Source organism: Abrus precatorius, unplaced genomic scaffold (genome assembly GCF_003935025.1).
Source record: "Abrus precatorius isolate BTA unplaced genomic scaffold, Abrus_2018 Scaffold7, whole genome shotgun sequence".
Taxonomy (NCBI): domain Eukaryota; kingdom Viridiplantae; phylum Streptophyta; class Magnoliopsida; order Fabales; family Fabaceae; genus Abrus; species Abrus precatorius.
The window spans coordinates 329,119-343,328 of NW_020874417.1; the positions used below are offsets into that span (position 1 = coordinate 329,119).

Genomic DNA, 14,210 nt, shown 5'->3' on the forward strand with positions numbered 1-14,210 from the left:
ATGATTTCATTATTACCAAAACACGCCCAATAATTCAGCTCAAAGGGTCTTACAAATGCACTTTCAATAGACAGAGCATAATCAATACCGTGAAGTTAATTAGGACGTTTTACTATAATTTAGGTTGTGATAGTCCCGCTAACCAGTCACCAAAAGTCAGATAATCAATAAAAGCCTCAAGTTATGAATTTTAATTGGACGTTATAGTATGCGATCCTTACTTTGATTGTCTTGGCAAACATTTAGCAAAAGCTAAATTTATATAGTTGGGAGGGTGGTAAGAGAAAAAGTAATATCTAATGTTATTTTGTGTTTGTTAAATAACAAGATACAATAATTTATTTAGTTGAATTATTATATTCTATCTTTATAATTTAATTTTTTATTTTAAAATGGGTGATGGATTATGAAATATTTTTATTGTTTTGTCACTCATTTCTTCACGCAGAAAAGTGTCTACCAATGACATTGCTTACATAATTTGCATACCGCGTCTAATGTAGTTAACTGTAATACACCCTTTCGTAAATTGGATATTTTGGGTGGTTAAAAGTTTATTATATTTATATAAAAAACATTATCTTGGACATACAAGTTATGAAAAGTGATTTAAAAGAATGGATGATATTAGAAGGGACGTGGAAACCTTCCCCTTTTCTAGGCTAAAAGTATTGTTTATACAAAAAAGAAAAAGTTTTCCATTCCACAACATTCATGAACACAAATCTCAACATGGGGGAGTGGGGGCAGATACCCGGTACGTTTGCATTCGTTGGCATGCCATTTGAGGTTTCAAAACGTAAGGAAAATATGTCTTTATTAATTATTAATCAAGCATCGCAATATATTAAAATAAACTTTTAAATTATAGTGTTTTCAAGTAAATGGATTATGACTAATTACTATCAAAAGAAGAATACATACAAACACGGTGATCTACATGGATGAGTTTACCTAACGAAACTTGTACAGTTTACGATGGTCGTCATGTAAAGTAGCTTCCAGGTTGTTTTTCCTTTTATTATAGTTACTTTTTTGGTTTGGTTTTTTCTGTTTCTCGTTTGTGTTCCTATTTTTCCTTAAAAAAGAAATAGCGTGGTGAAATAAGACTAATCCACACCACACGAGAGTTGACTATATGGAACGGTGGAGTCAAAACTTTAGAAGGAGGGAAAAGAATTTTGATACTAATGACACGATTATAATAATAATTACTATAATTAAAATTTGATGAGAGTAAGAAGATGAGTATTAGAGGACATAACATGAGGAGTGGAAGAGTGTGTGGCGTTATGGTCACACGTGGTTGGCATGTGGAAAAAACAGTTACTTACAGAGAAGGGGAGGAGTGTGACGTTTACTTAACGAAACGAAACGAAACGTTAACGGAGGAAGAGAAGAGGAAGATGAAGATAAAGGATGAGAAGGGTGAAAGCAAAGGCATCTTTTGGGTCCAAAACGAAAAGAGCGAGGGACACGCAGTGTGTGGAAGTGGCCCACCACTTTGAGCCTGGTGGGTTGTACTGTTCCCAATCCCACCACCACCTACGAATTATTATTATTATTATTTTTTTTTTTTTCCCTGATAGATAGAATATCAAACCATACCTTCTCAAAAATGAAAAAATAAAGCCAATCAAATTCACATCGCCATCATCATCATCATCATCATCAACCATAACACCGTTTCCGTCCACAGAACCTGTTGGCAATTTGCGTGGCGCACTTTCCGACATTAACCTGCCGCCGATCTCCTTGCTTCTTACACGAAATCTCTGACGTACCAGTACGATGTTTCCCTTCGCTTTATCATCAATTTGTTGTTGAATTTTAGCCTTTTTTTTTTTAAAATTATTGTTCCTTTATTTTATTTATTTTTTGAATATAGGAAGGAAGAGGTTGTCTGTCGGTACTTGAGCTGAGCTAGGTTTCTGTTACTTCAGTTGACTTGGGGAATTGGAAGGGTTTGGGGTTAGTTGCTAGTAGTTGGCTATGTGGATTGCGCTTAATTGGAATCATGGTTGCGTGGGTGTGCTCTTTCTGGACTGTTGGGGATGAGCTGAGGTTAATCCACTGTGATTCCGTGCTGTTAATTTCGTACAGTAACTGAATTTAGCTCTAGTTATTGGTGTTTAGGAGTATTGGATTAAGATTGGTATTTCTTGGTTGTGACCATGGAAGCTAGATTGGGTGCGGAGGCTTATCATTTTTATGGTGTGGGTGCTGCTTCCTCGGATTTGAGGGGTGTGGCGAAGAGGTCGTCGGAGTGGGATTTGAATGATTGGAGATGGGATGGCGATCTTTTCATAGCTAGCCGCCTGAATCCGGTGCCAGTAGATGGTGTGGGAGCGGGGCAACAATTTTTCCCTGTTGGGTCCGGGATCCCGGGAGGTCTGTCTAACAGTTCTTCTTCGTGCTCTGAGGAAGTAGATCTTGGGGATCCCAAGGGGAACAAGGAAGGGGACAAGAAAAGGAGAGTTATTGTGCTGGAGGATGATGGTTTGAATGAGGAAACGGGCACCCTTAGCTTAAAGCTTGGTGGGCATGCTTCTTCGATGGTGGATAGGGAAATTGCGAGCTGGGAGGGTATGAATGGAAAGAAGAGTAGAGTGGCTGGAAGTACTTCAAATCGAGCTGTTTGTCAGGTGGAGGATTGTGGTGCTGATCTGAGCAAAGCTAAGGATTATCACAGACGTCATAAAGTTTGTGAGATGCACTCCAAGGCTAGTAGGGCACTTGTGGGAAATGCAATGCAGAGATTCTGTCAACAATGTAGTAGGTAATTTCCCCTTCTTTATTGGTTTCAACTTTTGCTGTAGTTGATCAATTTGAAATTTGTTTCACATATTTACGGTGGTTATAAAGGGAATAAATGGTATTAATTGTGATACCGAGATGTAAAGAGATTCTGAAAATTGAAAATTATGTCTGAATACTGCAGAATATTTTTATAGATTTCTTTTAGCAGTCCTTTATGCAATCGTTAGTTTTTATTTTTATGCAATCATTTAGAGATTCAATCACTATTTCATTACACTTATTCCATCGACAGGTTTCACATGCTTCAAGAGTTTGATGAAGGAAAGAGAAGCTGTCGAAGACGCTTGGCAGGCCATAATAAACGAAGAAGGAAAACAAATCATGAAGCTGTTCCAAATGGAAATTCGTTAAATGATGACCAGACTAGTAGTTATCTATTGATAAGTTTATTGAAGATACTTTCAAATATGCATTGTGAGTATTCCTTTAAATCATTATCTTTGTAACTAGCACCTAGAGGAATTGATTTCATTTAAGATCTGCTTGATTACTTCATATGGCACTATTGATACTTGTTTCTCTTGTTTGAAATGATGAAATGCATGGTATTAATTTAAAATATTCCTTCCTATACATTACTGCTATGTTAATAGCTGCAGGAAGGTAGTTTTGTCAGCTGCAAATATGTTTTATAAAAGCTGTATACTGTCATGCAAGACATGTTAACTCTGAGATTGGTCTGAATTTTCACGCAAAATTAGTGTAAGTTGTACCTAAGACGACACATTACTTCAGCAGAAAGATGCATGGAGGAAATTATCTCCTTCCTCAAATTTATAATTCATTTCATGTTGTAGAATTTGGTTTTGGTTGTCCACTTAATTTCTATGGAAAATAGTGTATCAGATGGAAAACAGGATGGGCACTAGTGTAGTTTTATGTTTTTTCTTCCTCGTTTCTGTTATGGGGACTGGATCTTTAGCTTTAAGGGCATGGTTGATATATTGAATATTTATAGTTTTTAAGAGGAAGAAGCTGGATCTAACACATTAGAAAAGGACAAGAAAAATTATTTGAGCTTGTTTTTTGTGTGGTAGTCAACTATACTGTATGAGCCCTCATCACAAGGTTAATTTCCACTGATAAGCATCTGTAGGTACATTGATAGACAAGAAATGGGATAAATGTTCTTCAATTGTGGCAATAAGATGCACTTTCTGGTCACTAAACTCACAAAATCCTAAGAATGACCTTGTCAATTAGTTTCAAACTCGAGTAAACTTGCTGATACCTTGGAAAGTTGTCCTACAGCTTTGCTTTTGCTACTCATGACTAACATTTACTTTTAGGGTATTTACCTTTTAGTTCTCTTAATTTTGCCGACAAAAAAAAAATGTTGGCTCTATTACCTGAATTCGTTGCCTTTACCTGGTGATTATTTGGTGCTTTTCTAAATTGATGTCTTTGCTTTTTGCCAGACACTTAGGTTTTAGGCCTTGTTAATAACCTGATTAATTTCACAACTGATTAACTGCTTGCACTTTGCCTCCTGTACAGTGGAAAATCCTAGTGGTAGTGAGTAGTTTTGTCAAGTAATTTGTTGCTGTTTGATATTGTGAGTACTTATATAATCTGATGCTCATGTATATGCCAATTAAGCATAAGACATATGAGGAACTTTGAATCAATAATTAAATGAGCTTTATAAATCTTTTGTTCTTGAAGTTTCTAAAACTAACAAGTTATGCCCAGATATCTCAGTTAAGTTGGCCAGAAGAGACCAATGATTGCTCTCTGAAGCAGGATCTGGGGAGTTACAAATTAATGAACAATTATATTGAAAATGATAAACATGCAAGGCTATCTCAAAAAATTTGTTTGTTCTCCTCCATTGGAGAATAAGTGCTCTTCAGTAATTGGTATGCAATAAATTTTTTGGGGGATAGTAAAAAATTTTTGCTTATGCAAAAGTGTCAATCTTGTATGATGTCATGAGGTCATTAGACTCATTATTTAATACTAATGAAGCACTTGTTTATTGCTGTATATGGCTTAAATGACATGGGATCTTTAATGACATCTAATTGTGTTTGCTTAGTAACAGTATTCTCATCTGTTTTCTGATTGGTATTTCTGCTACAACTGAGGTTTTTTTGGGATGGATAGTGACATTTTTGATGAATTATAGCTGACAGGTCAGATCAGACCACAGATCAGGATCTACTAACTCATCTTCTAAGGAGTCTTGCAAGTCAGAATGGTGAACAAGGTGGCAAAAACATGTCTAACCTTTTGCAGGAACAAGAGAATTTGTTGAGAGAAGGGGGTTCATCAAGGAGATCAGAGATGGTGTCAACTCTATTATCCAATGGTTCTCAAGGCTCCCCAACTATTACAAGACAAAATGAAACTGTATCTATGACTAAAATGCAACAAAAAGTGATGCAGCCACGTGATGCTGGGGCTGCTGATCTGCAGATCATGTCTTCTATAAAGCCAAGCATTTCAAACAGTCCTCCATCCTACTCAGAAGCCAGAGACAGTACTGCTGGACAGATCAAGATGAATAATTTTGATTTGAATGACATATATATTGACTCAGATGATGGCATGGAAGATCTAGAAAGATTACCCATCTCTACAAATCTTGTGACTAGCTCTCTTGATTACCAATGGACACAACAAGATTCTCATCAGTCAAGTCCACCTCAAACGAGTGGAAATTCAGATTCTGCATCTGCCCAGTCTCCTTCTAGTTCGAGTGGAGAAGCTCAGGTATGTTTTGTCTTGCTGCATTATTTTGAATTGGTTGTTCTAAATTGTGCTTTTCTGTACTGTCCTTGCAAGTGTACAATGCATCCCCATGATTATGTGGCTTTCCATAGGAAGGATGTTTTGTTGAAATTACCATATAAGTCAGTTGTATTACTTGTATTTCAAGGTAGTGTGTCTTGGTTCCTAGACTTTTAGTGCTGGCTTGAGTCCTTCACAATCATGGTGTTGCAGCTTGGTGGTATGACCCTATGACTATAAGAAGTGAATCCTTCATTTAGTCATGCTCTGCAAGTAGTCAAGAAGTAACGTGGCTCAAGGCCTTTGATTTGCTTGTTTGCATGATGATATCTATGGAAGAATGGATTTTTGTTTCTTGGTTGTTCCAGAGTTTTTTGCATTTGTTTAAAGGTAGGTTTTGGAAGCTAGTAAGAGGAAGGGAAGAGGTGGCTCATAGCATATTTGAAGGGATTGAACCTGCCATCTTTGCTTCCTAAGGAAGCCAGGTGCCACTAGGCTACATAGTTGTTGAATGTTCTAGTTTAACACATGCCTGTACAAATCTTGGTTTAGATAGCATGTCTGGATTTGACTTTTTAATCTGATATGGAAGCATACTTGATTTGAGAATGTTAGATGATGTTGGAGCACCTGGTAGTTATGATGGTGAGAAAGACAATGCTGGACCTTCCTTAGGTGTCAAATGTGATGCTGCTTGTTTAGATTGTGGGGAAAAAATTAGTTTGTGTTGCAACTGCTTACTCTATGCCTTCTTATAACACATGAAATTTCTAGTTATTGGCTATTTGCTCCTTCACTCCTTCCTGTGTATTATTAGACTCTCTTATCACCTCTCGTCCTCAACAAAATCTTTGGTGGGAAAATGCAAAAAAGATTAAATCAATAAATATTGATAATTATTTACCTTTTTCCTAGTCTTTCCTAGGTTGTTGAGCAATGCCTTTTTTGCATTTAATTTATTATTGAGATTGTCATCATTTAACTTTTAATTTTTTTGTTTCTACCATTCAGAGTCGCACAGATCGAATTGTTTTTAAGCTCTTTGGCAAAGAGCCTAATGATTTTCCTCTTGTACTTAGAGCACAGGTACTTTTAGCTTTCTAAAGTAGCTGAGGGTAACTGCTATTCATTTCTTTCATTTGAAAGTTAATCTCACTGAGGGTTTCAATTGCCAGATTCTTGACTGGCTGTCCCACAGTCCTACCGATATTGAGAGCTACATACGGCCTGGTTGTATTGTTTTGACCATTTATCTGCGTCAGGCTGAGGCTGTATGGGAGGAAGTAAGCTTTTACTTCTAAATTTATTAGGTTATTTCCTTTACAGGGGACACCGTTGAACTTACATGCTCCCCCATTTTTTTGCAGCTTTGTTATGGTCTGACTTCCAGTTTGAATAGGCTGCTGGATGTCTCAGGTGATACCTTTTGGAGAACTGGATGGGTTCACATCAGGGTGCAGCATCAGATGGCCTTCATTTTCAATGGTCTCTCACCATGTCTTTATTGTTGTTGTTAGGGAATTAAGATAACAGGAGTCAGAAAGTTACTCCCTCTTATCTATTTATAAGAAACAAATAAATAATTCATCAAAACTAATCAAAAGTAATTACATGACTAAATTTGTAGTATATTTTAAAAATATCTATAGTAATAAATGATCAAATTGGTCATTTCCACATTAAATGAATGAATCTATCCATTTATATGAATAAGGAGGATCCAAATCTTACAATAAATAAAGGTACCGAAAGAATTTAGCAATTGATGCATTGGGAAATTAGTCTTTATTTCTTATGTTTTAAACCAAAAAATAGTGGTAGTTGTTTCTTATAAAGAGGATCAGAGGGATTATTTCTGTAATAAATTAAGTTTATTAACAAAGATTGATGTCCTTGCTGTGATGAGCCATTTGTGTTAAAGACTTGTATCTACGTCTAATTTGTGTCTTGGCCGCATATATAACATTAGGTGGTTGGCCGCATTGATGTAATTTTATTGTGCTTCTAGTTTAAGTCTGCAATCTACATTGCCATCATTGTTGTTATGTTACTATGGTTTATGTACCATTAACTATATCATTAAGGACTAACAGTATTTATTTATATGACTAGTTATCTCATTGCAACTTTCATGCTTCAGGTCAAGTTGTCATAGACACTTCCCTCAGAAGTAGCAATTATAGCAAAATTTTGACTGTTAGTCCAATTGCTGTGCCATCATCAAAGAAAGCTCAATTTTCTGTTAAGGGTGTCAATCTGATACGCCCTGCCACTAGGTAATCTCTATTGCTTTGTGACTTGTCAATCCTTTGCATATTGGTAGTTGAATACGAACTTAGAAAGCAATTGGACCTACTATTTGAGTTCCAAGAATTTGTTTAAATATATTTATTTTTATGTTGGACTAGCATGTTATATGACCCTTACGCCTACCCTCAGGTTAATGTGTGCTTTAGAAGGGAAATATCTGGTCTGTGAAGATGCTCATGAGTCAACGGATCAATACTCCAAGGAGCCTGATGAAGTTCAGTGCATCCAGTTTTCATGTTCTGTCCCTGTGATGAATGGAAGAGGATTTATTGAGGTGCTTTTTCTTTGCTCTAACAAATTATCAACAAAATAAAGTTGGGAGGGACAGGCTTGTTTTTCCATGAAGATGATAAGCAATTCATATATTACCGTTTTTACTTTATGGCACACTTTCATACACACCAGTTAATGTTGAGTATTAGCAATTTCCTAACTCATAAGTTGTGATGTCCAATGCTTACTGACTTGCATACATCCATTTACAAGTGTGCCATATTTTAAAATGAAGATAAGCAATGCTTACTAATGCTATGTGGCTGAGCTTTATATTTTCTACGTTTTTTTAATTTGCTAGATCGAGGACCAGGGTTTGAGTAGCAGCTTTTTTCCTTTCTTAGTTGCGGAGGAGGATGTTTGCTCCGAAATTTGTGCACTTGAGCCTCTTCTAGAATTAAGTGATACTGTTCCAGATATTGAAAAGACTGGAAAAATCAAAGCCAAAAATCAAGCCATGGATTTTATTCATGAAATGGGTTGGCTTCTTCACAGAAGCCAGCTGAAATTAAGGATGGTTCACTCGAACTCTAGTGTAGATCACTTTCCATTAAAACGGTTCAAGTGGCTTATGGAGTTCTCTATGGACCATGATTGGTGTGCAGTAGTTAAAAAACTGTTGAACCTGCTGCTTGATGGAACTGTGAATACAGGGGATCATCCTTCTCTGCATCTTGCGCTTTTAGAAATGGGTCTCCTTCACAGAGCTGTAAGGAGAAATAGCAAGCAGTTAGTGGAGCTACTTTTGAGATATGTCCCTGAGAATATTTCTGATAAACCGGGACCTGAAGACAAGGCTCTAGTTGATGGAGAGAATCAAACCTTCTTGTTTAGACCTGATGTTGTTGGTCCTGCTGGTCTGACACCACTCCATATAGCAGCTGGGAAAGATGGTTCTGAAGATGTACTTGATGCTTTAACTGATGATCCTTGCACGGTAAAATTTCTGCTTTCTTAAATTATATCACTGTGAGGATAGATTTCTTTTAATATGTTGCGTATTTTTGTCCTGGTTTTATTTGGACCTTCATCACCACATTTAATTCATTCTTGCATTTATCTGTTGCGGTATTTGAATTCCAATTACCCTTGACTCAAGCCTACTCCATTGGTTGAATTGTTTTTAAATTTTGTTGGTTAATAAATTAATCAATCTGTGTTATCCAGAGACAAACATTCTGTATAGCCTGGTTGACCTACAAAACAACTCTTATCATCAATATTATCTGACTTCGCTTGTTTGATATTAAACTGGGTATTGTATGAATGGGCTGAATGAAATACCCCTTCCCCCTTGTAGATGGGAAGAAAAGAAAGTGATAATCATTTTCCTATTTTGTCTTGTTGGAATTCTGGAGCATTATGTGTTCACTAGTGCTACATTAGTAACATGGAGTTTTTAATACAGGTGGGAATTGAAGCATGGAAGAATGCTCGTGACAGCACAGGCTCAACGCCTGAGGATTATGCACGTTTACGTGGCCATTATTCTTACATTCACTTGGTGCAGAAAAAAATCAACAAGAGACAAGGAGCAGCTCACGTGGTGGTTGAGATTCCAAGCAATCTAACAGAGAACAATACAAACCAGAAGCACAATGAGTCATCCACTAGCTTTGAGATTGGAAAGTCTGAAGTAAGACATGGCCAAGGGCACTGTAAACTTTGTGATTATAAATTTTCTTGTAAAACTGCAGTAGGAAGGTCTTTGGTATACAGACCTGCAATGCTCTCAATGGTGGCCATAGCAGCAGTTTGTGTCTGTGTGGCCCTTCTGTTTAAAAGCTCACCCGAAGTTATATGTATGTTCCGACCCTTCAGGTGGGAATCGTTGGATTTCGGAACAAGCTAAGGTTCAATAACTTGCAACTCAATAAAACTTGGTAGCTAATGTAAGGAATGCGTTCATATAGACTGAATGACCGAGATTTCCTGTAGGACTTGCTCTTTGAATTAGCTAAATTGTGCAATATTATTTACATATTTGTTACCTTAAAGGACTTCCTTGTACAATGTATGTAGATTCAAGTTTCCTTTAAACTTTATTTGATAGGATCCTTTGTATTTCTGTGTAATACTTGAATGGAATCTTCAGTCCTGACTTTGATTAAATGACGAGTTCATTAAATGGTAATTAAATTGAAATGGCGAATGTCTTGGTTTTATTTGTATGTTGTTTTTTCACATAACAAAAGTTTTTACACAGTAAGTTTTTATATTGACGATTGCATGATTTAATGTATTGGTAACACTTTGAATGTTATAAATTTTAATAAAATTTTACTGTTTATTAATTTTTTATTGTGTTTTTGGATATACATTAGAAAAAATAGTTTAAATTATAAGATTAGTTGTTTTTTTCCTAAAAATGTCCTGAGGATGTTCACTACAAATTATTAGAATAAAAAGGTTTGATAATTAAATAAGCCAATGTAAATACGTGCAAGTGATTTCAATGTAGATTAACGCCAAATTATTAGCAAAATTTATCAGTATTTTGTTTCCTTAATACTTTAAAAATAACAAAAATAATTATCGTCTTTCAAATTATTGTATCCTTGTGTTTAATAAATTTCAACTTAATTTATTACAGAATAATTTTAAGGGAAAACAGTTATATTCAAATGAATTCATTAAAATATTGATTTAAATTAGTTTTTACAATTAACTGACTTTAATTTTGGCTTTGTTGCTAAGTCATGAGGCAAGTTTCAGTTTGAATTTAATTGAGAGCAAGATGAATTTACGCAGAGATTTTTAATTTTTTTTTCGTACAAAATTTTTTAGGAGAGGAAATAGTATCTTATTCGTAAGTAGGAAAAGACATCTGGTTTTGTCTGACTTTCATTTTCATAAGCAACTATGACTCGCATACCATTTTCAAATTGCAGAATACTGCACATTGCTATTGGTATCCATTAACAGTGTTTAACATTAACTAACTCATTTTTTTTCTTCTATAAATTTACTCATGGATCTAAGTCTTAGACACTTGTTTCTCTTAATATTTTTTGAAATATAAGCTTAACAAATTCAATCACTAAATAATATAATATTATCTTGATAATTATATATTAAATTTTAAATAAATTAAATATTTATAAATATATAATTTATAATTAATATTTATTTATATTTTACGATATTATATGCTAACATAAGTTTTTTTACTGAATTATTAAATAATTTTAAATTATGTAAAATTTTTGTAAATTTAATATATTTAATGTGAATTGGCACTAAGAAAAGAAAATTGAATGTGAGAAATCAATCAAATAGTGTAGAAGCATCTTTGTTTGATGAAGTAGTCGTATTCCTTTTATTGCCGGACAAGCAGATTTTTAGTCTGTATATATAATTTAAATAAGTGTAAATGTAAACAAAAAATAATAATTTGTCAACATAAATGGTTAATTGTGTACCAAAAGAACACACTTTATTTTTTTAATAGGTAAAAAATTACCCCCTCAAACAAACCATTCCAAACAAGGGGCACAGCAAATTTCAGTCCAATTTCTGCATGATTAAAATTTCCTCCCACAGTCCCACTTATAAGAAAAGACCTTAAGCCTGAGGCTGAGGCTTCTCCCACTTGAGTGGCTTGACAACTTCCCAGGTGAAGTCTGGCTCATCCCTTCCAAAGTGTCCATAGGCAGCTGTCTTAAGGAACCTGTTGCCACCCCTCTTAAGGTCCAAGTTAATCGTGATCATTCCAGGTCTAAAGTCAAAATTTTCCTTCACAAGCTTAAGAATCTCCTTGTCAGGAATCTTTCCAGTTCCATAAGAGTTAATAAAAACTGACAAAGGCTCAGGAACACCAATGGCATAAGAAACTTGAACAAGACACCTCCGAGCAAGCCCATTTGCTACAATACTCTTCGCTGCTTGTCTTGCAACGTAGGCACCACTTCTATCAACCTTGGTAGGGTCCTTTCCTGAGAAAGCACCACCTCCATGAGCACCCCACCCTCCATAAGTATCAATTATAATCTTTCTTCCTGTGAGACCAGCATCACCATGAGGACCACCAATGACAAATCTACCAGATGGGTTAAGGTGGAAAATTGTCTTGTCATCTAAGTACTTCTCAGGAATCACAGGCTTGATAACATGCTCCTTAAGATCAGCAGCAATTTGTTCATTAGTGACAGTCTCATCATGCTGAGTGGAAATGAGGACAGTGTGGACACGAACTGGAACCCTTGCACCATTGTCATCGAAGTACTCTACTGTTACTTGTGTCTTACCATCCGGTCTCAACCAAGCACAGGTACCATTCTTCCTAACCTCAGTGAGGCGAGCTCCTAGTTTGGTTGCAAGGACATGGCTCAATGGCATGTATTCAGGGGTTTCATCAGTGGCATACCCAAACATGTGACCCTGGTCACCAGCACCAACCTCTTCTGGACGCTTGGTGAAGTGGCCGTGCACACCTTGGGCAATATCAGGACTTTGCTGCTCAATGTTGACCAAGACCTTGCATTTGTCAGCATCAAGACCCACATCATCAGAGACAAACCCTATGTTGCGGCATGTGTCACGAACAATCTTCTCATAGTCTATGTTGGCCTTGGTTGTAATCTCTCCAAAGATCATGACCATGTTTGTCTTTGTGCATGTCTCACAGGCAACCTTGCTGTCAGGATCCTGTTCAAGGCAGGCATCAAGCACTGCATCGGAGACTTGGTCGCACAACTTGTCAGGGTGACCCTCGTTGACGGATTCAGAGGTGAATAGGAAGGTCTCTGTGCCCATTTCTCAAGCTGTACAAAATAGATGACAGAATATTTAGTCTAACATAGCACCAAAGCCTGCCAAAAGCACGTTTACTCAATTCTCAACAATCTCATCCTCGGAAGATTTCCACTATCCTAGATAATGCACAGGTAACAAAACGCACGTATATCTATATAAAAAATTGGAGGAGAATACTGAAATTTTCACTAGAAAAAGAAAATAAAACGATGTTTATTCTGCTTCAATACACAAAAAATGAAGGAATAGTTTTTTGTTGCTTCTGAAAGTACGATAATTATTCCTGAGGCATCTGACAAAGATAGCACATGAAATTTCACGAAACATATAAAAAAGTAGAAAACTACACTCCGTGATTGGCATGGAAATTTAAGGTAGCAAATAGACATTTCTTTCTTTTTAGTACATAATAAGGTGATTCTATTTCTGCATCCTGGAAAGTACTCTGTACTAAAAGTGATAACAATAAAATACGGCAAAGTACTTCAAAACATTTACGGCAATTAAAATCTCCTAACCTGGACAAATCTATTAACTAATGCTACAAAGTTCAATAAACTGCCCCAGATCTAGAGAGACAAACAAATCAAAACAGATTATAACAAGAAAACAGTAGTAGATTAGAAAAAAAAAAAAGGGAATGATCACCGGTTTCTGAATCGAGATATCAACTTCCAAATATTACCAGATCTTTAAGATTCCATAAAACCGAACAGTCACATAAATTGAACCAACACGAAGCAATCCAAAAATAAAAAAATGTTAAGCAAAAAAACTCAGATCTTTTACCTACAATTCTTAACATTAAGTGCCACTAACATGACCGAATCACTAAACAGAGACAGATGCGAAGCGAAACAGCTAACAACAAAACGTACGACAGAAAAACAGAACATGTAATACGATGAAACAAAAGACAGTGAGAAAATGCTTACATGTGATGAGAGTGGGATAGGAAAGATGCTTTGGAATAAAGAGCACACACTCTAAGCAGAGGAGACCTCGTAGAATTCCAAGTTAATGTGGTGAATGACAGTGTCTCTCTTCCAAAGACCCTCTATTTGTAGACGCCAACGGCACGCGTGACTGGGTACCGGAAACTCTTATCGTCAAAATTGTACGGCTGTTACATTTGACGCCGGAATGAAGGGATGCGATTTTTCGCGGTTGGTGAGAGAGAAATAGTTGCTTAAGCATAAATTCGCAGTGACATGTTACTAGACAGTGCCCATCGGTCTCAGCTCACCAACCTCGTTCCAAAATTTCAATTTTGACAAATAACATTTCTCTTCCTAAAAACATAAATATTAAACTACACG

At 36.1% G+C, this 14,210-nt stretch overlaps 2 protein-coding genes across 5 annotated transcripts; one reads left to right on the top strand and one right to left on the bottom strand.

Annotated features, from left to right (window-relative positions):
- Positions 1-1,293: 1,293 nt before the first annotated feature.
- LOC113873152 (squamosa promoter-binding-like protein 1) lies at positions 1,294-10,303 on the top strand. Of its 4 annotated transcripts, XM_027511153.1 has the most exons (12): positions 1,297-1,513; positions 1,700-1,786; positions 1,889-2,779; positions 3,053-3,234; positions 4,949-5,535; positions 6,565-6,639; positions 6,729-6,836; positions 6,921-7,038; positions 7,694-7,829; positions 7,993-8,137; positions 8,438-9,073; positions 9,545-10,303. In XM_027511153.1, the coding sequence occupies exons 3-12, from the start codon at positions 2,175-2,177 to the stop codon at positions 9,986-9,988; spliced, it is 3,036 nt and encodes a 1,011-aa protein (XP_027366954.1). In that variant the 5' UTR covers positions 1,297-1,513; positions 1,700-1,786; positions 1,889-2,174; the 3' UTR covers positions 9,989-10,303. The 4 variants fall into 4 exon arrangements, with proteins under 4 accessions (XP_027366955.1, XP_027366954.1, XP_027366953.1 ...); XM_027511154.1 differs by having other exon boundaries at positions 1,294-1,786; positions 8,444-9,073; positions 9,545-10,257; XM_027511152.1 differs by having other exon boundaries at positions 1,297-1,786; positions 9,545-10,248.
- A 1,113-nt stretch (positions 10,304-11,416) lies between these two features.
- Positions 11,417-13,962, bottom strand: LOC113873733 (S-adenosylmethionine synthase 1-like). Its single transcript, XM_027512017.1, has 2 exons — positions 13,827-13,962; positions 11,417-12,899 (listed from the first exon to the last, which is right to left on the bottom strand). Exon 2 carries the CDS (start codon positions 12,889-12,891, stop codon positions 11,701-11,703), a length of 1,191 nt encoding a protein of 396 aa, XP_027367818.1. The 5' UTR covers positions 12,892-12,899; positions 13,827-13,962; the 3' UTR covers positions 11,417-11,700.
- Between the last annotated feature and the right edge of the window lie 248 nt (positions 13,963-14,210).